Genomic DNA, 25,228 nt, shown 5'->3' with positions numbered 1-25,228 from the left:
AGAAGCATAATCTTGATTCAACATTATGCTCTAATTATCGCCCTACGGCAAACAGTGCATTCTTCTAGAAGGTGTTGGGCAGGGTGGCTTCCATTCAACTGAGTGCATTTTTTGAACAACACAGTTTACTAGGAGACAACCAATCTGGCTTTAGACCTGCCAGAAGCACAGAACTGGCCCTACTAAACATCAAACATTCACTACTCAACATTATTGATAATGGACAAGAGGTGCTTCCTGTGCTGCTGGATCTATTACCAGCATCTGACACTGTGGACCAAAACATCTTAAATAAATATTTCAAAGAAATTGCTCATGTCTCTCAGAAATTAGCCCAATGGCTTGCTTCTTTTGTCACAATTAGGTCCTTGAGTCAAAATAAGACCTCATCTGTCCCAAGAAATACATTGTTGAGTGGGGCATTCCACAGGGATCTTGTTTGTCACATTTACTGTTCAACATCTATCTAAATCCACTGCATGACATTCCACTTGAATTTAACATTGCTTTCCAGGATTCTGCTGATGACACTCACTGTGTCTTCAAGATTGGCAACGATCATCCTTCCTGCATTTAAGAATCCAACACATCTTCAATAAGATGGAGAGATGGATGCTTGAAAATGGCTTCCGATTAAAAACAAATGAGAGTTTCCTCTTGTGACCTCTAGCAAACATTTAATTGTCACCTTTACTAGGCTTCTGAAAATTTGCGTTGAAGGAGGCACTCTACGTATGTCATGCCGCCGTCTTTTGGTGGTCGCTGGCGGCTATGGAAGGCTTGGCGTTGGCGGCGCCATTAGACTGTCCCGTGTTTTTTCCTTTCACTTCCTGGTTTGAAGGTCTAGTCTTTTTCTCTTGTTTCCGTATTTAGCCATGCCCTTCTCTGGGCTCTGTGTGTTGCAACTTTGTTTCCTTTTGCCTTGTTGCTGTGCTACTTCGTACCTTGCTTCGTACCTGTTGTTTTTTCGCTGTTTCTCACGCGGTTTCTTCCCTCCTAGCTTTCTCCTCCTCTCTTTCCCTTCCCTGTTATCCCGTCCTTACGGTTCCCTTACCGTACTGGGTCTCTCCTCTCCTTCTTTTCACTCGGACTGCGTCCCTGGTTCCTGCCGGTGCTTCCTTTCCAGTCCTTTGCACTGCTACTTGCTCAGTACCAGCATCTCCGCAATCTGGACTCTCCGGTTTTCTGCGGCATCAAGAAACTTACCTTCATATCTACTGCTCCTACTCTTTCCTGCATATACCGGACGAAATTGGTCATCGATTCCTGCACAGCATCAGTACCAGCTACATCCGTAGAGAGGTTTTTTTTAAGCGGCTGCTTTTTTCCTCTCATATTGGTTCCTGCGGGACGGGGGCCGGCTGCTTCCCTGTTTATCAGGGAATCAGGGTGGCTTCTTCCCGCGGACGGCCGTATCTCTTCACAAAGAAGAAAAGACCCAAGAACAAGACCTCCAGACGAGAACTCGTCCCGGAACAGACAGGTGAGGAGAAAGGGGAGCTGGACACTGATATATCAGACTTAGAAGAAAATCCGCTTGCTCCCATCAATCGTGACAGATTGCAACACCCAAAAGGAGATATCAATGACTACCCCGGAACAGGTGCAAGAGCTGCTTACAGCAATGCAGAATGTGACATTAGAAATACAGGCTGTGAAGGCCGAAAACACTGCTCTGAGGCAGCGAGTCGACCGCTTCGAACAGTCCCGGAGTGATCTACCTCCCATGACATTAGCCTGCAGTAAATATGATGGTTCACCTACTAGATTTAAAGAATTCATGGAGGCTTGCATAATCTATTTCACCTTCAGACCTCAGACCTATGCCTCAGATACAGCCCGCATAGGTTTTTTGGTTTCTAACCTTACGGGCAACGCTCTTTCCTGGGCTACTCCGCTTGTGATCAGTGCCAGCCCGTTACTACACGATTACGCCGGGTTCACCGCCCAGTTCAAATTGGCCTTTGAAAGGCAAGAGACTGCGGTAGTTGCCAGTGAACAGTTACTTGATATTCGACAGGGAAATTCAGATCTTCTGTCCTACATCTCCCGCTTTAAACGGGTGGCTGCAGACGCAGGCTGGCAAGAGAACGCCCAGTACACCATTTTTCGTCGAGGATTGAGGGAAGACCTTAAGGACGAATTGGCAAGGGTAACCAGACCCGCTACTCTAACCGACTTGTGGTCTACAGTGGTACAGCTGGATTTCCGCCTTTCAGAACGGCGGTCTGAACGTCGAAAGCAGCGTGGATTTCCTGCTACGGCTGATCCTGGTATTACCCCTCCCTCTCCTACCTGTCTGTCGAAAGAGGAGCCAATGCAGATTGGGACTACTCGAGGGCCGCTTACCTCGGAAGAAAGAAGACGACGCAGGGAGAACAACCTGTGTATGTATTGTGGTTCCAACCAGCACATTCTTAGAGACTGTCCTAATGTACCACCAAGACGATCGGGAAACGCCATTCCTCGGAGCTAGTAGGGACAAGTTACCGAGGGGGATTTCCTGGTCCCTTTGTTCCTTTATCAGTTACACCCATGAATACCACAGATGACAACCGTCTCATGGTAGTTGTAGTTGAGTTATTCATCTCTCAACAGTCCTATGAGGCTCTGGCGCTACTGGACTGCGGCACTGCAGGTTGCTTTATGGATTTGGTTTGGGCTGACAAGGTCGGCATTCGCCGTTTGCAGAAAGACGAGGATCAAAAGGTGGAAGGAGTTGATGGTAAACCCCTGAGCTCGGGTCTCATTACCCATACCACGCCTCCTATGCAGATGAAGATCCTCCATCACAACGAAACCATTCAATTCGACCTGATCCGAGCAGCACATTTTCCAGTGATCCTGGGGGTCTCTTGGCTTCGGAAACATAACCCGATCATTGATTGGACAAAGAATCAGCTGTCATTTACTTCAACATTTTGTCGTCAGTCATGTTCTTCACAGACCCTGCATACTTCTGTCCACATTATTCCAGATTTAACCTCCAGATCAGATGTGTTGAAGGTAAACAGCATCCCCAAAGAATATCTCTGCTATCAGGAGGTGTTTACGGACGATGGCCCTCAGGAGTTACCTCCTCATAGACCAGAAGATTGTCAAATCATTCTCCAGCCCAATGCGGTTGTTCCTTTTGGGCGAATGTTTTCTCTTTCCCTCAAGGAAAAGAAGGCTCTCAAGGAATATCTGGATTCTAATTCACATCATGGCCTGATCCGACCTTCATTCTCTCCCGCTGGGGCTTCACTTTTTTTTGTTCCAAAGAAAGGTTCCAATGAACTTCGTCCTTGTATCGATTATAGGGGCCTAAACCAAGTCACGCTTAGGGATAGGTATCCCATGCCGCTGATCGGAGACATTCTGGAAGCAGTTCAAGGGGCGAAAATCTTTTCTAAGATCGATTTAAGCAGAGCCTACCACCTTTTGCGGATACGATCAGGCGACGAATGGAAAACTGCTTTTCGCACTCCTTTCGGACACTACGAGTATTGTGTCATGCCCTTTGGTCTAGTCAACGCTCCATCGATATTTCAAAGATTCATGGACCGCATCTTTTCTGATCTGCTTTTTCATTGTGCCGTCGTCTACCTTGACGACATCCTGGTTTATTCTAAAGACGCCCAACTCCATTCTAATCACCTTCGCCAAGTTCTTCAAAGACTGCAAGACAACCAACTTAAGGTCAATGCTGATAAGTGCGTCTTTCAAGCATCTGAGGTAAGCTATCTTGGCTTCATCCTGTCTTCGGAGGGAATCCGCATGGACCCTGCTAAGATCGACGCCATACTGCAATGGCCTACACCCCATTCCATCAAAGACATTCAAAGGTTTCTAGGGCTAGCTAATTTTTACCGCAAATTCATCCAAGGTTTCTCGGATCGAGTCCTTCCCATTACAAGGCTGTTAAAGAAGTCTTCAATGCCCTTTGTCTGGTCTTCTGAGGCAAGCTTAGCTTTCCAACGACTTAAGGAGGAATTCTGCTCTGCCCCGGTACTTCATCAACCAGATCAGAATCTAAGATTCATTGTGGAAACTGACGCCTCCTCCGCTGCGATTGGTGCAGCTCTTCTACAGGAACATGAAGGTTTGGAATATCCTGTTGCCTACATGTCCAAGACATTTAATGACAGCCAGACACACTATTCGGTAATAGAAAAAGAACTCCTGGCCATGAAATCCGCATGCAAAGAATGGAGACATCTCCTACAAGGGGCTAACCACCCCTTTGAAATCAGAACTGACCACAAGAATCTAAAATTCTGCAAAAGATGGAATGTGTCAACTCCCGTCAGGCACGTTGGGCGCATTTTTTCTCCCAATATGATTTCACATTGACCTACTTGCCAGGATCCAAGAACATCCTAGCTGATGCCCTTTCTAGAAGGCCTTATCCAGACATGTCTCAGAAGGAATACCCTAGTCTCATGCTTCCTGAAGTCAAGGTAATCTGTTCGGTAGAGTCTTTCTTGGAAAGGGTTCGCAAGGCCACACAGTCCACCAATATGTTTTCTTGCTCTCCTCTCTCAAAGGACATATCCATTCAAGATGGCTTATGTTTTAAGCAACAGCGATTATTCCTGCCAGACAGATTCACCCGTCATTCGGCTTTAAAGTGGTGTCACGATGATCCAACGGCAGGTCACAGAGGTGTTAAGAACACTCTGGAATTGCTTCATCGCAGGTTTTGGTGGCCCGGTATGACCATAGAAGTTTCAACCTACGTCAAGTCATGTCCTGTATGCTGTCGATCCAAACATTGCACTCAGAAGTCGATTGGGTTTCTCCAACAGCAGGATCTTCCTAAGAGACCTTGGAGCCTTATTTCCACAGATTTTATTGTGGATCTGCCACCCTCGGAAGGTTGTTCATGCATCATGGTAACTGTCGACTGCTTCACCAAGATGGCACATTTCACTCCCTTGGCTGGTCTTCCCACTGCCGCCGAAATGGCGGCTGTATTTGCCAGAGAAATATTTCGTTTGCATGGTACTCCGGACAAGATTATTTCTGACAGAGGTTCTCAGTATACTTCGAGGTTCTGGAAGGAGCTTTGTGATAGACTGGGAATTGAACGCGCCTTATCGTCTGGCTTCCACCCGCAGACTAACGGGCAGACTGAAAGAACCAATGCCACACTGGAGCAGTATCTTAGGTGCTTCACGAATGCCCAACAGGATAATTGGGTTAGTCTGTTGGTCACCGCGGAATTTGCTTATAACAATGAAGAGCACAGTGCCACTGGTCTCAGTCCTTTTTTCTGTTCCTATGGTTTCCATCCCAGCTTTACTCCTTCTCTCTCCTTTCCCCCTTCCACCACTCCATCTGTGGATGCCCTACTTACCAGTATCTCGGAAGCCCACAAGTCAGCCGCCGGTTGTTTGCGGCCAAGCAGTCTTTGGTATCGATCGTACTGTAATCTTAAGCGCCTGCCTGTTCCAGCATGGCGGAGGGGCACCAAGGTCTGGTTGTCTACTAGGTTTCTGCCTCGCTGGCTTCACCCCTCTAAACTGTCTCCCCGGTACCTGGGTCCTTTTCCTATACTTCGCCGGATCAACCCGGTGGCTTTCCGCCTCCTGTTGCCCAAGCACATGCACCGTCTCCATCCTGTTTTCCATTCCTCTCTCCTGAGGGAATGCAAGGGAGATCCCTATCATCGCCCTTTGCCACGGGATCCGGTCCCCACGGTGATTCCTTCCGATGAGTATGAGGTGGCCTCCGTTCGTGACTCCCGCTATCGGCGGGGTCGCTTGGAGTATTTGATCCACTGGAAAGGGTATCCTCACTCGGAGGACTCCTGGGAACCGGTGTCTCATGTGCACGCTCCGGCGTTGGTTCAGCGATTTCACCGTCTGTTCCCGGGTAAGCCGGGGGGGTGTCCCTTGGGGGGGGCATACTGTCATGCCGCCGTCTTTTGGTGGTCGCTGGCGGCTATGGAAGGCTTGGCGTTGGCGGCGCCATTAGACAGTCCCGTGTTTTTTCCTTTCACTTCCTGGTTTGACGGTCTAGTCTTTTTCTCTTGTTTCCGTATTTAGCCACGCCCTTCTCTGGGCTCTGTGCGTTGCAACTTTGTTTCCTTTTGCCTTGTTGCCGTGCTACTTCGTACCTTGCTTCGTACCTGTTGTTTTTTCGCTGTTTCTCACGCGGTTTCTTCCCTCCTAGCTTTCTCCTCCTCCCTTCCCCTTCCCTGTTATCCCGTCCTTACGGTTCCCTTACCGTACTGGGTCTCTCCTCTCCTTCTTTTCTCTCGGACCGCGTCCCTGGTTCCTGCCGGTGCTTCCTTTCCAGTCCTTTGCACTGCTCCTTGCTCAGTACCAGCATCTCCGCAATCTGGACTCTCCGGTTTTCTGCGGCATCAAGAAACTTACCTTCATATCTACTGCTCCTGCTCTTTCCTGCATATACCGGACGAAATTGGTCATCGATTCCTGCACAGCATCAGTACCAGCTACATCCGTAGAGAGGTTTTTTTTAAGCGGCTGCTTTTTTCCTCTCATATTGGTTCCTGCGGGACGGGGGCCGGCTGCTTCCCTGTTTATCAGGGAATCAGGGTGGCTTCTTCCCGCGGACGGCCGTATCTCTTCACAAAGAAGAAAAGACCCAAGAACAAGACCTCCAGACGAGAACTCGTCCCGGAACAGACAGGTGAGGAGAAAGGGGAGCTGGACACTGATATATCAGACTTAGAAGAAAATCTGCTTGCTCCCATCAATCGTGACAACGTAGCCAGTAGCCAACAAATAGACACAGCATTGAGTGATATTTTTTACATCAATTTGTCTATGGTTCATCCATTAAATGCAGTTATAAACTGAACTAGCATCTTATGTTGCTTAGTTACGTCCACTGAAATCACGAGAGCGGTTGTAGGTTGTAAACGGGACGACTGCAATCCCCTCGATGCACGATTCCTCAAGTATCCTGTAAACCCTTTCAGGTTCTACACAATACAGGAGTTTGCGTTATAGCACATGCTCCACGGTATTCCCATATCTCTCCAGCTCAGGAGAACTTACAGTGGCTCCCAATCAGGCCTAGAATCATCTTTAAACTTCTCACAATAGCTCACAGAGCCGTCCATGGAAACGGCCCAAATTGTATCAAGGACCACCTGATGAAACATGCAACACTTATTAGATTAGGCACTCTCTTGCTCTTTTGTACAGTTCTCGTTTCAAAAGCAACTTTGACCTGGGTCGACCTGTACCTTTCATGTTAATACATTTTGAAACTCCCTTCCCCACGATTTTTGAGCCATAGTGGACTTCTCAAAAGAATATTAAAACCACTCTTTCCTAACTTCACCCCCTAACATTGCAAAGCGGTTTTCCAGACGAGCGCTTACTTACCCATGGATTGCAGTAGACACTTGCACAAATAAATAAAAAAATAAATAAATCACGCTACTCCTTCAAACCTCAACATGCACTGATGCTGCCGTGTTGGGCTTTAGAGGTCTTTACAATGCACCATAGCGTAACACTCGCTTGGGAGATGTCCTGTCTTGTGCTAGGTGCACTTGTCTCCTTCCTACATTAAGGGTCCCCGGTCAGTATTTTGGTGGTGACGTGCTGCAGTCTCAGTACTTCTGTGAAAGGCACCTGTCAATATTGCAGTGGACATGGCTTGTCTGGTGTTAAGTGCACTTGCCCCAGTCCCTCGGGGAGGGCCACATTTCAGTGTTGCAGTGGTGGTCTCATATCCCTTGTACAGATCTTATGTTTCAATCCTGCTGCCAAAGTGACCTTGTGGATGGTGTTGTCGTTGGGCAAGTGTGGTACGTGAACTCATCCTATTCTGCAGTGACGGGTTCCAGCCCGTAATTCTGACCATATGTCATCATCTTTACTGGATGCTGAATGCACAATATCTATTATGTTAGACTTTCCTTCGGGGACAATTACAGCGAGAAGGGGTTTGACAGTGAGTGATAATCTGAACCAATACAAATTAAAGAAAATGTATATTTATGCAACAGGCTGCTTCTAATATAGAGAAGTCCCTGTTCATGTCATTGCCCACAGCATGGCGGTAGGCTACACAGGTCAGGCAACAGGTGGCACTACGTTTGAAAAATGAGGGCTCGAATATTGGGTCAAGGGGGCCACTGGGCACTGCCCCATCATCCCTTTGCCCTGAGATGGCCTTGATTGTATGATCACTGCACTGCCAAGCAAAGCCACATGTAAGAGCATCAGCAATGGCAATGCTGTGGTGCAGAGAGTATCATCCAGTGCCACGAGCAACAGAAGACATACATTACCCATAAATGTACACATCCCCTTACCCATCCCAGTGAAACATGTACACACCTAGCACCATGTGCTTTTAGTGTTTTCACCCCATAATCAATGAAGGCAAACTGGCCAGTGTAGATAGTGCTCTGTGTGCTGACAGCGGCAGCGCCCATTATTCAGCTTGTCGTTAGTGCCTATTTTGGCCCTGGAAGGGAATTAGCCATGATTGGGATTCTGACTTAGATCTAAAGACTAGCCACAGATGGCAGAGGCAGGTGCCCCAATTCTTAAATGCCCACTCTCGGGATATCCCCATGCATGAATCATCGTAGTGTTCTGTGTGGTTAGACTGGCAACTGCGTGGTCTCCCACTCCACTCTTGAAATATGCGATCACCTACGGTATGGGTCAAGTTTACTTTGATTTACTGCTGTGTGTTCTTTTCCCCATGCATATTATCCTATACTCTCCTATACTTCACCCAGGCTGGATTGATCAATTGGGTAATTTCAAATTTGTATCGGAATAACGTCAATTAATCTTTGTGTGAGTTAAGTCAACACGTGTTTCATGCTTCACCCCCCTCTTCAGGACTCTGCACACTTTAAGTTTTCCTGCACATCATGTGGGATTTTCGGCTTCCATTTTCTGATCACAAAATAAAAGCTAAGAAACTCAGTCGATATAAATGAAATTGTATTTTGTTCCAATGGGATATCCGGACAGTAGCTAAGGACAACCTTATCACGAACGTCACGTTAAAATAACTTTTCCTGTAAAAATAAGGGATCTTTAAAATGCTTTTCAAAAAAGGAACATGGTCAGAATGGCACCTTCTGGAACAGGTCCATTTGAGAGAATCAGAATGAAAAACAGCCAGAGGAGCAAATTGATTGGGAACGGGAAGTCCGTTTTCACGACAGAAGGATTTCAGGTGGATGGTTCTCCCGCCAGTGGTTGCAAGATAAATAGGGAACAGCAGGAAACATGGAGTGCTTCCTTCCTATTGCCTCAGTATTATAATGCATCTTTCTCATGTAAGAACAGCATTCCCATATAGGATACCCACATGAAATCGGACACTAGAAATTGTGTAGATGATAATTCAATAGCATTACATTTTCTAAATCCAAAAGAATTGTTTAGGAAGAAAATCATGTTTTGGATGTCATGCCTTTAAGAATTATAGTTAATTAATTCGTTTAATTAGAATTAAACATTCCCTGATATGGCACTGGCTACAATTATTTTTATAAATAAATTATGAATGACACCCCAATATTTCCGCAATACGATGATGCATTATTTGCAGGGATTGGGCAGGATAGAAATTCTGCCTTTTCCCATAGTTTGTAAAGAATAGTTTACACGTGTCTGTATGCTGAAAGCGCCTAACAGAGCACTGGCAATTGTTCACTGAGTCCACTGGTCATAAAAGAAATATATGGGCATTGACAGACCCTGCTTAAGGCTTTTTTTGGGGGGCTCGGATACAGACCCTTTCTGGACCCTATGGTTTAATATTTTGATGTAGACATTGCACATCGCGATCATTCGAGGGCAATCCAAGATAGATGTTGGGTCTCTCGACCTAGGAAATTTGAAATAATGGTGATAGAAACAGATTCTGCTCTGGATATCCGGTGCTGGAAAAAAAAAAAAAAGCAGGCCTACAGATATAGCAGAGTATGGCAGCGTGAGTGACTTGCTTGTGACTCAGAGAACGAAGCACTCACCTGCAGCCACGAAAAGAATCCCGGCTCCCAGGATAATGTTCCTCTTGGATTTGTAAACACGACTGGCGGCGACGCAGAGCCCCCCCAGGAGGAGGAGCATGGCACTGAGGATGGGGAATATGCTGGAAGCGCGCACGACGCCTGTCAGGAGAGAAAGCAAGAGTCAGGGACAGTATTAGCAGGCGTGTGGGAGGACTCTTGTCTATTGTACATGCAAAGAACCTGGGGACCAACTCCGTTGGCGACGGTGCGCGACTGCGCGGTACAAATACCTTTAACATTAACATTGACATTAACATCGTGTATATGTATTCTGTGTGCATGAATCCATGCATGTATTTATGCATTCATACAGTCATTCATTTAGTGGTTTAGCAAAGTGCTTGAAGATGCCTTCTTCCGCCACAAGCATAGAGCGCTTTAGGGAGGCTGCGCAAATAGGCCGGAGTTCAAAAGACCAATTCCATTCCTGTGCGGGGCAGGACAATTTATTGCACCAATAATATGTCGCCTCTGAATAATGCGGCATCAATTGGGGAAGAAATGGGGGGCACATGGAGTCGTAGGGTGGGAAGAGGAGCTGAGAGAAGAATGTAGAGGGATTGGGGTACAGAGGCATAGCTCGTAAATGAAAGGGCCGCAGGGAAGCAGCAAAAATAGGTGGAGCAAAATCTGAGCAGCGTAATTTGGTATATGAGGAGATATGAGAATGTGACATGGACCCATTCGTTTGGTCATGACCTATGCAGGGGTCTGGAAACTTTGGATCTCCAGATGGTTTGGACTACAACTCCCATTAGCTCTAGCCTGCATATTCAATAGTGAGGGATCATTTGAGTCGAAGTCCAAAACATGGAGTACAACTCCCATTAGCTCTAGCCAGCACAGTCAATAGTGAGGGATCATGGGTGTCGAAGTCCATAACATCTGGAGAACAACATATTGCAGACTCATGACTAGTGAAAGAAAGACTGGACATGCATATTCATTCTGAACGATTAAGTGAGGGTGCAACCATGAACCTGGGATAGGTTGCATTGGTCAATCCTCCTGGATGGGCAACAATCCTATTGCACAATGGCAGGGGTCAACACAATGATTTACCCAGTGGGCACCTGCCGTAATTATGTAAGCGTCAGACCAGTAAGGTGCCACATTAATACCCCACAAAAGTGTTCCAATGTCAGATTCACGATGTTTGGAGGCCTGCATGCAGTGTGGGGTGGAACGTAATCTCCAAAGCCCATTGGTTTAGTAAAACTCAACAGATTTAAGGGCAGAAGTAAACAAAGCGTGATGATGTATTGGCAGCAGCACAGGTGCTGGAGGTCTTGCCAGTGGTAATCCTTTGGTACTAAATATGATACATGCAAGCAAAGTCTGACTGAAAATGTGTGAATCCCCCGCCACATCACCACCTAAACATAGATGACCATGTCTACTCCAATGCACCGTGTAAAGTCCAAGCACACTCCTAGAAATGCTTCACCTGTGCCTGGTGCAACCAGCCCTCCCGGCTGCAGCAAGGCAGGGCGCCTGGCACACAGAAGGGGCACGCAGGAGGAGCTTGGTGGCTGAGAGGCCCAAAAGTGTTTCATGACTTACTCCGTCTCCATAAATGACAGAGCGCTGAATGTATTCCTTGTATCAGCCTGACATGGAAACCATCAGCAACATCATACAGGCAACCTCTACATAACGCATCCTGCAGCAGGTCTTAGAACTGGTCATGCAACGGGTGGAGGGTAAATTATTTATTTATTTGTATCTATTTATTTTTGCAATTTGTATAGCACACCTAATCCGGAGGCATCTGGGCGTTGTTCTTATAGTCGAAAACAGTCAAGCATACAGAGGTTACATAGTTACACATAAACATGACATTAAATAATAATGATATTAATAATAGTAACAGCATACGACATACTTTAAATACATCTTGAGGAAGTCCAGTATTTAAAGGTGTATCAGATATGCAGTCCAGTGGGGGTGGGGGTTGGTGATCGTTGGGGGAGGGGATGAAACTAATATAAGACTGCTTGGTAAAAGGAAGGTTCTTAGGCATCATATTCAAACCAGTCGCAGATGGAATGTCCTTCATTTCTGGGGGTGGGGCCTTCCAGTGATGGGCAGCTGAAAGGATGAAGGAGAGAAAGCACGAAGTAGGGAATGCATTCTGCCAAGTGGGCCAGCCCTTAGATGGATTTGTAATAATAATAATAATAATTTAGCGTTTATATAGCGCTACGAACCCTCGGGTATCTGAGCGCTGCTTATTATTACCCACGGTGTGTGCTGGTCATTTATCGACCTCGGTGTGTGGTGGTCATTTATCGACCTCGGAAGGATGAACGGCTGAGTTTGGCCCTGCCGGGATTCGAACCTGCATCAGCAGGCTCTGCACAGATGTCAAAACGAGCGCTCTACTTGTGCAAAAGAATGAGAAATGTGAAAATCATTTTCTTTTCATGGAACACTGCCTTGCAGGTCTATGTGAGTGAGAACCATTGGACTTTTTAGAGAGTACAGATAGAAACTTGAATACGTTGTTGAGAGGTGCAAAGCAATAGAGTGGCCCACGGGGAAGCTGGAATAGTAATGCAGCCTGATGAGAGCCAGAAGGCGGAGAGTGTTTGGTAGCATGAAAAGTGCGGTGGCAATGGGGTTTTGGGTTTTCAGGAGCTTAAGCCTGTCGCCAGAGCAGTGGAGGTCACAGTACTGAAGTTTCCGGTCGTTGCCAAGGAGATCCCCAATAATGACATCCAGGGAGGTTGAAGTAAGGGTGTCAGGGGGAAATGATATAGGACAGGGCAGAAGAAGCTTGTCCCCAGAGGCCAGGAGAAGGGTCCCTTTGAGTTTAGAGGAGGCGCACAGTGGGTAATACAGCGGCATCCACTAAAAGGCAGCACATAGGAAGCTTCTGAGATCCGAGCAGTGCTCAGGAGTGAAGGAGGGGAAATCTAACGCATACGATGAGTTTTCCAAGAGAGGGATGAAGCAATGTGAAGAGGAGGGGACCAAGAAGAGAACTAGTGAGAGGGACTTGGCAGTGTGCTGACAGCCATGGTGTGTGACAATCCGAAAGGGATGGAGGATGACCAAATGCATCCGAGAGATTAAGAAAAATGGCAGTAGTTGGCACATGCAATGGCCAGCAGTAGAGTGCGAGTTACAGATGTGGCTAGGCCCTGTTTCCACGGATTGTCTTCTGCAGATCACAGTCTGGAGAATGAACATTAGCTTGGTGAACCCGCTGCAGAAAGGGAAGTTGGAATGCACCCAAATATAGCATTGATATTGTGTGACTGTAAACCCAACAGGCATGCTTTTGGCAATGGAAGTTGCATGATGCTTTGGGGTAGGTTTGTATAGGGGCACCCACGACTTTGTGTGCTCAAGTACTATCCCTGCTGCCTTTACCCCGCCTCTTCAGATAAGGCCAGAAGAAATGCCAATGATTCCTATACCCAAACAACAATTATACCATTACCTCCCCACGCCAAAAGCATCTTGAAGCCGAATGTGACAAAATGGCCGTAAGGTTGAGCTAGATAGACAACACACGTTTTCTATTTTTATTAACATAAACAGATGCCGGTAATTCTGTTTTGTTAATCAGAACTCCCTTTCATAAATGTTCCATGCCGAAAGTATGCTACACATGTGGATTTGAAGTAGACAGACTCCTGACATCTACAGGACTGGCTTGAAATGGCATAAAGCAGGTTAGAAGCTTGCATGTACATTCCAGACTGCTGCTGGAGGTGCCGAGTTAATCTTCTGCACTTCTTATTTACATTCTAATAATTGTCTGCCTGTAGTGGATAGGGTCAGTTGCTGGCACATACAGCCTAAAATATAAGCCATGCCTAGTTGTGCCATGGTGACAGAGGAGAGCACAGAATTACACAGCCACAGCAATTTGATATCACACTAGAATCAGCTCTGTGAACAGGGCCAGCTATGACAGGACTGGTGTGAATTGGTGCCTGGTCTGACTGTATCCACTACAGTCATTTGGAACAAAAGGATGCTGTCCCTTTCATTCTTCTCCAGCAAGGCTAACACCTCCTCTGACGGCACAGGAGTGTCCTGCAGGAGATCACTTAGGGACCATGCTTCAAACACAGGCACTGATGTAACAAAATCCCCCCTCACGCCAGGGTGCTGACCATTTCTGTTCCTTTGAAGTCAGTAGGCATGGGAAAGGGGTGGAAATAGAGTAGCCACAGAGGGAAGGTAGGCATGGAGAAGGGTCCCACCACTTTGATTTCTGTTAAAACCCCTTTCCTTTTCCCTTCCCCCTTCGTTTCCTGCAGGCAGGGTATTTTGAGTGTGATGTCATAAGGCAAAGGGCACTTATCCCAGCAACTGGGATTGGACACCTTACAACAGGATTGCTTTGGACCAATCCCTTGTGACATTTTGCCTTTAAAATGAGAGGGGCACCCCCTCATTTATGGATTCATCTTTGGACCATCAAGAGAAGAAGAGGATACACTGGCCTTTGTTAGGAGTGGAATCCATTCCAAAGACCTCCAACATTGAGGTGAAGCCAGGCGGCATCCAAGGTAGAGGACAGCTATGTTCCGACGCATCCCCAGGAACAGTGGCGATGACTTCTCTTGGGCCAAGGTTTCTCTACTGGCTGCACTGGAACCAGGCTCCTGTTCGCTGGAGGTGAAGGATCCCTGTAAGTGCCTGCCAAGCTCCCTGGAATGATAGTGCAGAAGGGCTAACCATGCCCTGGAGTGCCTGGATTGGGACTTGGAGTAACCCAGAATGGACGGAGCAGCTGAGAGCCCCCATTGACACATTGAGCTGCTTGAGAGCAACACCGCCCTCCTGTCCCAACCGTTCTTATGCCACATACCATGCTGCTTGTGAACCCAACCCTGTGTTGGACCCAGTCACTCAGTTCCCCCACCCACCACTGAATCACCACCTCAGAAAGCAACCCTAAGCATGGCTTGATGCTCATAAGGTACAAGACAAAGACAAGACAAAGACTAACATCTATTTGTTGTAGACCTGCCCCCTTGTCCATTTTATAGACCACAATGACTGTTAAGCTCATCTTCTCTGCCTTCTTTTAAAGCCACATCCTTGAACAATCATATTGTTGTTTATGTGGGTGCGGTTATCTAGTGTCTAGATCAGTCATTTGCATTGATGGCTTGATTGCATTATCTATATCTACCCTATATCTACCTTTGGTTGGACATGCTTTATTTTGGAACTAAAGCTGTTTGTGTTACTATTATTATCAACTCAAAGTACCTGGGGAGCTGTGTAAGTACGGCACTGAGAGATGTACCGCATGTAACTATGTGCAGATCCAAAATGCAACCTTTAACGAACCGGGGCCGGTTGATTGGCAAGACGTTTGGCAAACTTTCAATCATTCCTCTGCTAACATTTTATAAAATGAAGACAGTTCCAACTGTGATCTTTGGGGCGGAAACATTGGGGCAAGCCCAGTGAAGACATGGGACATGCTTGAACCTGGAAATAAATAATGATTCCAAAAGATGTACCTGCTGCAATCATAAGGCAAGAGCTTGGTTTAATCTAGGTGCATGCACAGGTTACTTGTCACTTTGAAAAGTGTGACTCTATTTCCCAACTGTATCCTTGAGACACCAGTTAGAGGATGTAAAATCCTAAAAGAAGCAATCATGGGTGACAGTGACAACGATGTACATGATTGGAAAAAATCATGTCAAGAAACTTTAGAAAAGTTAGAGACATCAGAAGAACAGCTGTTAACCAATCCCATGGCAGTCAAAGTGAAACTATGGAGGCAGGATTGGATTTCAACGCAAGAAAAAGCTAGCCTGGTGAAAGTTTACCACCATGATGTGGTTACACGCAGCTAACAAACACCGAGAGACTTGAGGAAATATTTCAATGGACCACTTGTGAACAGCCCTCTAAAAAAACAGTACAATATAATGTGTTCACAGGGTCACTTGCTTCCCCAAAGACCATTCGTTTCTATCCCTTTGGTATGTATTGAGTTGGATTAAATCATCACATACAGTTCAAATTAGTATCAAAAATATCAATTTATTTATTTTTTGTATAAAGTATTTCAAGAAAAGTATCAACATCTACTATTTTATAGATTGTGACATGCATACCTTATAACGTTCTACCAAAATACTTGGCAAAATCTCCATGCTGCTGGATAAGACTGATATTTCTACACTTCTGCCTGAAAATGTAGCCCACTTTGGAAGTTTTAAACTTCATGAGAAAAGAGGGGGAAAGGAATAATACGTGCAGACTTTGTAAGGGCGAGAATGAAATAGGAACATTGAAACATCTGGTCCTGTTTTGTACTGCGCTGACCATACAGCGAACTAAGAGCATGGGACCTTCCTTTGGAGAGCCTGAAACTGACAATGGAGATGATTTGTGGCAGATCCTTATGCAGAGGGAAATAATGTCGCTGATCATCACTTCAATTGCTTTCTTGGAGAAAGTCTTCATATGTATCAACGAAGAGGACGGACGGAGGTTCGAAAACATGATTTAGGAGAGGATCTCATTATTTCGGTAGATGTAAAGGTTAAAAACATTTGATAAAGATATAATGGTGTCCAGTCATAATTTCGAAAACATAATTTCGAAAGTCAAAAAAGTCGAATCAAAAATGTAAAAAAAAAAAATGTCGAATTGTTTTTTTTTTCGATATTTTTTTTTGGGCTCTAGTTTCTGTGAAAAAATAGGTAAAAATAAAAAAAGGGGGTTTGGGGGGGGAACCCCCCCATTTCGAAAAAAAAAGTCATTAAAAAAAAATTCTACATTTTTTTTTCGACGTTTTTTTTTCTACTTTTTGACTTTCGAATATTTTGTATTCGAAATTATGTCTATGAACCAGATATAATGCCTTTTTAATAAATAAAAATAAAGCTCACACCCCTCATGAAGACATAGCCTCCCCCCAGACTGTGCTAAACCACAAGGTGAAGGAGGTATACGTTTCGGGCTGTGCCTGTTTCACCTCTTTGCTTGGGATCACTGCTGGTTTTAGTAGTGCTGGGCCGAGTAGGCGGGTTGAGGCACATCTCATCTCTGTAGCCCTCGAGAGCAGCAGTTATTTCATTACCCCCCAACCTCCATCATACCCAACCTCCTGCCAATAGCCCTTCTGGGGGTGTGGAGGGGTGTTGCGGAATATTCCTTCTGCCATGACGAATGGTCCAGATGTCACTTTCCGCCTTTCGCAGGTGATCCATTATTATTCCCACCTTTGGCCAGGTGTTCTGTACTCAAGTTTGTTCCTACTCTTACCCTTAATCTACACCAAGGTACCTCAGTTCCAGCGGCTGTTAGCTCTGCATGCCAGCAGGCCGAATCTTCAAGAAGAGGAGTGCACTTCTGGTGATGTTAAGTAAGTCTTTTGGGTCTAGACTCCCCTACTTTATCAATAGGTGGAAGATGAAAGTTATTTTCAGGGCCTCGCTTACTGTGCCTGCTGTTGAGTTGCTACTAATTGTGGTTGATACTCTTGAAACTTGGATGGTGAAGGTGTCAGCAGGGTAGCGACGCCTGATTCGCTGGCTGTCATAGTAACCTGAATAAGAGGAGGATAGACACTATATCAGAGCTGAGTGTTCAGACTGGTTTGAGTGTTTGTATATGTTTGTGTGTGTGTGTGTGTGTGCGTTTGGGATGGGATATTTTATGTGAGGCCTAGGGTATTTTCCAAGAGGAACGCGGTCAGTGAGTTTTGATAAGTTATGGCTTTCGGAGAAGTCAAAACCAAATTTCTTGAGTAATGAAGAATTCAATAGTTTTGAGTAGCTTGCGAGGTATGGTTGATTGCACCCCTGGCCTTGGTACTGTCGTATTGTTGCTCTGCTATGAATGCCGCTCTGTGATAGGCGGTGAAGGATCTTGAATGTTCAGTATTCATGAAGGTAAAAGGCGAGCCTGAGCTGTGGTGCCTCTGCTTGGCCTCATCCCTGAGGTTTTCAATCACTCGCACCGGTCGGTTACTGGTCTGCTGTCTTAATAGTGAGTGAAGTGAAATATTCAATTTAGACTATAAAACGATGCTTGCCTCAGGTATGTCCTTCAGAAAAACACATCCCCATGGATGGAAATTCCCCAAAGTAATGAGAGTGGAAATAATGAGCCTTTGGTAAATGTAGGTCGATTTGCTAAATGGCCGGACTGTATTTTGCCACCATTATTTAAAGGTCACAAGTATACATTCATCCCACACACTTAGAAACAAGTATATTGGTGCATTAGTCAATGATTGGAACCTCTGAACCAAAAGGTGTTTCTTTTCAGATTACAGACTGTCCTATAGGGACATCTCAAAGTTTCCCAACCGTTCGCTTAAAAGGAGCTTGAAGGACCTGAATGTCAAGTCAGGCGGAATCAAAGGCACCAGCAAGGATGCTATATTGTGGTCTCACCACATGCCTTTGGGATGATTGGTCTCTGTCATCAGGGGCAAGTTGGGGGAAAGGTGGGGTAAAAAGAACTATTAATAGTGCAATGGCACCAGACACCAAGAGCTATGTCCCTGTGCGTTCAACATAGAGACCCTTTCGAGTCCCAATAATTCCTTCAGCTTCAAATGCTGCTGTTCTTACTTTGGTCGCATGGTCTACAGTACAGTAAGCCTGTTGCACAAATGTCAACCAGTCGTTATGCAACACAATGCTGTATATTACCAAACAACAGTGTCTTAATACCTACACAATTTACAGAAATGGTGTAAACAAAACCCAGGAAGGAATAGTTGACCCTTTTATATTAGCCCAAGGAATTCCATGACTCTGTTTTTTTTCTCTCCACCATTCAATGAGCCCCCTCCCCACCACCCATTCCCTCCCTTTCTCTAAGCCTTTCATTCACCAGAAGAACAAAAACAATAATGCACTGCATTACATAAGCTAGTCCAGTTTCTTAGCTCTGCTCATATTCACAAAACCTCTGCCTGCCTCAAGCTACGAACGCATTCAACCCTGCACTTTAAAACACAAGTGCCAGAAGAAAAGACCCACGTGGCCTTAGAAGATTGCAGAACACAAAATGGAGTGTGTCTAATAATGGTGTCATTGCTGCAAGAGACAATGTTGACGTTGGCTTCAAAATATAAATACATTAATTAATAAATCAATAACCACAACCTCTTGGTAACATTAACAACGTCTCCTATTAAAGGCCAGATTCATGGAACAGTGCTTATTTATCCAGCAAAGAATAAAAAAATAAAGGGTACCTGGTATCCTCACTGTCCTCCATATTTAAAGATTTAAATATATATATATATTTAAAGATATATTTAAAGATGAATATAACAAATGGCCCCTTGAGATTGAGGATGGCATAAAACTAATCGACCTTGTATATACAAAATATATCACTTTATTTACAAATAAGAAAACATTTGGGTGGTGCTTTACCCGAATAGGTTCAAAATGATCCCAGAATGTAAACATACGTAATAGCTCATATTCCATTCAAAACATTTTTTTTTCATCCGCTTCTAATCTCACTCCTGACGCCAGGAGTGAGAGTAGAAGCGGATGACAGAAAACAACAAAGGTATAAATCGGCCTGACAGAGAGAGCACGATTTTGTGAATCCTGCGTCAAAAGGATCACGACATGAGTGTGGCATGATTTTGGGAGATCCCCCCAGGCTGACGAGTGAAGACGTCACCGGTATCCCGGATAGACACACCGTGGAAACAAGGGGGAACAATCTTTAAGCAGAGTCCGTACTAGGAGACAGCTCCTTCCAGGAGGGACCAGGTCACGTGAGCATTCAGGATTGGGTCCATGGTTGTGAACGGCCTCCAAGAATTCATTTGGAGATGATGTTTCCAACTCCATACTAGAAGTGTGGCGCAACAAGCCATCAATGTCCGCCCTGAAGAATGTTGGATTAAGTTGAGGGCAATAGCCTTTAGCCTGCTGTGTTCCGACTGAAACATGTGTTGACAACAACACTTGTTGCAGAAGAAATAGGCACACCAGTATACATAGGGGGTGCAGAATAATCTTGTGAACCGTTGTCATATGGTCCCATATGTTATATGACCATTTGAAACACGTATTGTGGAGTAGTACATTATGTATGAAGGAGTGCGTATGATGGAAGTGAAAGGAATGTGAGCTATTCTATTTGTATACATTCTTTCTGGGATCATGTTGAGCCTATGTTTGATAAATAAAGTGATATATTTTGTATGAATAAGATCAAATAGTTTCTTGCCATCCTCATTCTCATCGGGTCCATTTGTTATATGTATCTGTATCCAGCAAAGGTCATGTGCAGAGAACAACGCAGCGTGAGCATGCGTGCATATGTCTTTCTGCGGGCTCCACGTGTTCATGAATACAAAGGTGCATTTAGACCCACCCACAAATCACTTGTCAAGGCTGCACCCCCTGCGAAAATTGAGGACCTCCCTCGTAAGTCAAGGTGCACCCCTGCGAAACTGCGAGTACACACCTCTACTCCCATGTTACACAAACAGCACCATGTACCCATACTGCCCATCAACTCATCAAGTTAAGACTCCTGCCACCCTCACCTCCAACACTACCTCAGGCAACACCCTCAACTCTTGCCACCAGCCACCAGCCCCCCTCAACTCTGACATAAACCCAGGCAGCACCCTGACAGTACTCCCACTCCCCACACTGCCCTCACCCCAGACACTACCCCCAGGAAGCCCCCTCAAGTCCAGACTAGACCCACTAACCCCCCTCACCTCCAGCACTTCCCCGGGCCATCCCCTCAAGTCCAGACACCACCCCTCTCAACTCCAACACTACCCCAGAAATCACCCTCAACTCCAGACACCACCCACCACCCCTCTTAACTCCAACAAAACCCCAGGCCTCAGGCCTCAGGTCCAGACACCACCCACGAGCCCCCTCAACTCCAACACTACCCCAGAAATCACCCTCAACTCCAGACACCACCCACCATCCACCCTCACCTCCAACACTACCCCAGGCTGCACCCTCAAATCCAGACACCACCCACCAGACCTCCTCACCTCTGACACCACTCCAGGCAGCCCCCTCAAGCACAGACACCACCCGTCAGCCCCCCTCACCTCTCACACTATCCCAGGCAGCACACCCAGCTCCATACACCAACATCCAACCCCCCTCACCTCCAACAGTACCCTATGCAGCACCACCAACTCCAGACACCATTTACCATCCCCCCTCACCTCCAACACTTTCTCAGGCAGCACCCTGACAGTACTCCCCCTCCCCACACTGCCCTTACCCTAGTCACAACCCTCAACTCCAGACAACACCCACCAGCCCATCTCACCTCCAACACTACCCCAGGCAGCAGCCTCATCTTCAGACACTACCCAACAGCCCCCCTCACCTAAGACCAGACTTCAGGCAGCACCCTGACAGTACTCCTTCCTCCCCACACTGCCCTCACCCCAGACACTACGCCAGGCAGCTCCTCAAGTACAGACAACACCCACCAGCCCACCTCACCTCAGACACTACCCCAGCCAGTCCCCACATGTCCAGACATCATCCACCAGTCCCCCTCACCTCCAACACTACCCCATGCAGCCCCCTCAAGTCCAGACACCACCCACCATCCCCCCTCACCTCCAAAACTTTCTCAGGCAGCACCCTAACAGTACTCCCCCTCCCCACACTGCCCTTACCCTAGTCACAACCCTCAACTCCAGACAACACCCACCAGCCCCCCTCACCTCCGACACTACCCCAGGAACCCCCCTCAAGTCCAGACAACACCCACCAGCCCACCTCACCTCCAACACTACCCCAGGCAGCAGCCTCATCTTCAGACACTACTCAACAGCCCCCCCTCACCTAAGACCAGACTTCAGGCAGCACCCTGACAGTACTCCTTCCTCCCCACACTGCCCTCACCCCAGACACTACGCCAGGCAGCTCCTCAAGTACACACAACACCCACCAGCCCACCTCACCTCAGACACTACCCCAGCCAGTCCCCACATGTCCAGACATCATCCACCAGCCCCCCTCACCTACAACACTAACCCAGGCAGCCCACTAAACTACAGACCACCCACCAGCCCCTCACCCCAACACTACGTAAGGCTGCACCCTCAACTCCAGACACCACCCACCAGCTCCCCTCACCTCCAACACAATGTGCAGGCAGCTCCCCTCAAGTCCAGACACCATTTACAGCCCCCCTCACCTCTAATGGTACCCCGGGCAGCGCCCTTAACTCCAGACACTACCTACCAGCCCCTTCACCTCCAACACTACCCCAGACAGCACCCTGACAGTACCCTGACAGTACCCCCCATCCCCACACTACCCTCACCCCAGACACTACCCCAGGAAGCCCCATCAAGTCCAGACACCACCCACCAGCCCCCTTCACCTCCAACACTAGCCCAGGCAGAACCCTCAACTCCAGACACCACCCATCAGCCCCCTCATCTCTGACACTTCCCCAGAGAGCATCCTCAAATCCAGACACCACCCACCTGCCCCCTCACCTCTGACACTACCCCGGGCAGCACCCTGACAGTATTGCCCCCTCCCCACACTGACCTCACCCCAGACACTACCCCCAGGCAGCCCTCTCAACTCCAGATAACACCCACCAGCCCACCTCACCTCCAACACAGACGTATGCATGTTGGGGAGACAGAGTGGGAGCAGAAGATGTTGGGTGGTGCCACCCGACATGGCAATGTGTTGGACAAAATCTCAGAGGGCATGGATAAGATGGCCAAGACCATGACCCCACCAGCGGCCAGGGTAGAGCAATAGCAGCAGGTCATGCAGTCTTCATGCCGCTCCCACAGATTGCGCATGGAGGCCAACATCAAGGGCTGATGGGCTGTTCTGAGGTATCTGCAGGGGTGACTTCATGCAGATGTTTAGGCACACAGAGAGACCATGAGGCTTTAGATGAAGGCCATGAAGACTGCAATCGATGAAAAACTTGCAGCCACAAGGACCTTGGTCCACGAGGAGATGGATGCCTTCAGGCAGACACTCTCCACGCAACTCATTGCATCATGGGGGAGTGTGCATACAGACTCTGCAACCATCCATGAGAACATGCATGGAGACCTCACTGCCTTTACGCTGGTGCATTCAACCCTGTCACGGCTGGCCATGGCCAGTGAAGACCAGGCCTCGGCACTGCATGGTAGGGCTCACAGGAAGGTGGTCTCTGCACAGACCAACCTCCTGGATCACCGTTGCATGTGAGGTCCATGAGCAAATGAAGGGATTCATGCACCCTCCCACACTCCCCCATGGTGGACGCCCCCCTTCCCAGTCCAGGATAGATTTCTTCTTTTCTTTTGGACATGACCAATGTTGTCTTTGTTCGGATTTTTATGGCCCCTTGATTCGACATGGACACTTTTTTGTAGTTTTTCAATTCCTCTGGCCAAGCTGTTGGCATGTGTTTTTGTTTTTCCCTTTCCAAGGTGGCCTGTTTTATTTTGATAAGCAGTTGGCCTCTCAAAGGCATGATGAATGCAGTTGTGCATGTGCAGCTATGCACATTGGTGTCAACTGCCATGACTGCCTTGAGGTCGACAAGATGGGATGTGCAGGTAACAATAGGTATATGATGTGTTGTATGCATGACTGTGAACTATGGTTCTTGAAATGCAATCCCCCATTCTGTTGCAGTGCTCCTGACATAGCCTCTAGTAACTCAGTTACTGGATGACTGCACTCCATGGGAGGTTCACCCTGCACCCTTCACATGTACAGTTCCTGATGGAGGTGATGAGAGAATCACATCATGCCAGCTCTGTTAGCATGTGAGCATGTGCACTGTCTCTCGTATTGTGTCAGTATGGTCTCCATGGTCTTTGCATGCATGACACATTTTTACTGACTGGGGGGTAGATCTTGAGTCACAGTGAATGTCTGTCCAGATGTGCCTCTGTCCACATTCATTTGTGTGTATGTGCAGTTACACTTCTATGCGGGTGCATTGTTTTAGTGGATGCACTAACACAATTGATGCCATTGATGGAAGTGATTGGGCATCACTTGTCACACTTTAGCCATTGCCAGCATTTCATTAATTCTGGATGTTTATACTAATTGAAGGCCCGGGGGAGTATTCGTTGTGCATCTACACTCTGTGTATTTGGGTTCTCCAACACTTGGCTCACTGACCGTGATGATATCTCCTTACTGCCACCCTAATACTCCCCCGGGCCCCATGTATCCTACCAGGCCCTGCGGGTGTACTCTTTGTGCACACTATTCTTTGACCTGTGCGACTTCCCAATAAATTCCCTTCTCCACTTACATGAGCTGCCCCGCCCTGCCCTGCCACTGTTCTACATGTACCACACACATGTATTGTCAGGTCTGCTCATCTTTCGCAGCACCGCTTCATGACATAGCCTCTGGGGACTCAATTATGGCCAATTCTGTACATTGACTCCACCAGACAGGTTTGGCACACATGATGCATGTAGGGTTGGCCAGATATGCACATTGGTATGCCTGACAGACTGCTGTTGTGTTCCCCAATGAGGTCACTTTTTGTACAGTGTTTGTTTCTCCGAGTGTGTTGCATGTTATTTGGTTTCCATTCCTGTCAGTGAGTGCACATTGTGCGCCCATGCATGTGTAACATTGTCCACTCCCCACAGTTGCGAGTTCACCCTGGAATCAATGCACACCTAATGGGATGGTCTCTCTTAGGGTGTGTGGTCTCTTGTGGTGTGAGAGAACACCTGCATGTTGTCCTAAAGTCCATTTGCAGTGGTGTCCAACAGGGGTGAATGTTTGGTGCAGGGTATGGGCAAGTGGTTGTAGGCACTTATTTGCAGGTATGTAGCATGCATGTTTTTTTCTCTTTTGATTTGCATGCCATGGTGGTTGTTGCCGGTGGTTTGTCTGATGCAGAGCTGATGATTGACTTTGTACATGTGCCCATTCTTTGCCAGTCTGCCCTTCACCATCACCTACTTTTTTCATTCATGGCAACTACATGTGGTCTTTTTTCATCTGTGTTCCTTCCAGGCTCTCTGACCAGGCTGCTTCTTGAAAAGATGTTCATGTCTCCATCTTCCTCGCTTGGACAACTTCTCTCTGGCCTCACCCACTGTGATGCCAGACATGTCCATACTCATCTCTGTTCCAGCCACTCTCCTCCTGGCAGTGCTTTTCACCTGTCCACTCTCTCTTTCTCTCTCTCGTGCTCCATTCCACTGCTAGGCAATCATCACTAAGTGTCCTGTTTCCTTCTTGCACT

The 25,228-nt window shown here is 47.0% G+C and overlaps 1 protein-coding gene across 1 annotated transcript in view; it reads right to left on the bottom strand.

The window, feature by feature from the left end:
- CACNG8 (calcium voltage-gated channel auxiliary subunit gamma 8) overlaps window positions 1-25,228 on the bottom strand; it is a 407,801-nt gene that overhangs the window by 39,393 nt on the left and 343,180 nt on the right. The window contains exon 4 of the mRNA XM_069637385.1: window positions 9,971-10,111. Coding sequence (XP_069493486.1) covers window positions 9,971-10,111 — 141 coding nt within the window. The remainder of the gene's footprint in view (window positions 1-9,970; window positions 10,112-25,228) is intronic.

The sequence above is a fragment of the Ambystoma mexicanum genome, chromosome 1q, assembly GCF_040938575.1.
Source record: "Ambystoma mexicanum isolate Mex_15411 chromosome 1q, UKY_AmexF1_1, whole genome shotgun sequence".
Classification (NCBI taxonomy): domain Eukaryota; kingdom Metazoa; phylum Chordata; class Amphibia; order Caudata; family Ambystomatidae; genus Ambystoma; species Ambystoma mexicanum.
The sequence above is the reverse complement of the archived record's forward strand: the minus strand, read 5'-3'. Positions and strand labels throughout refer to the sequence as shown.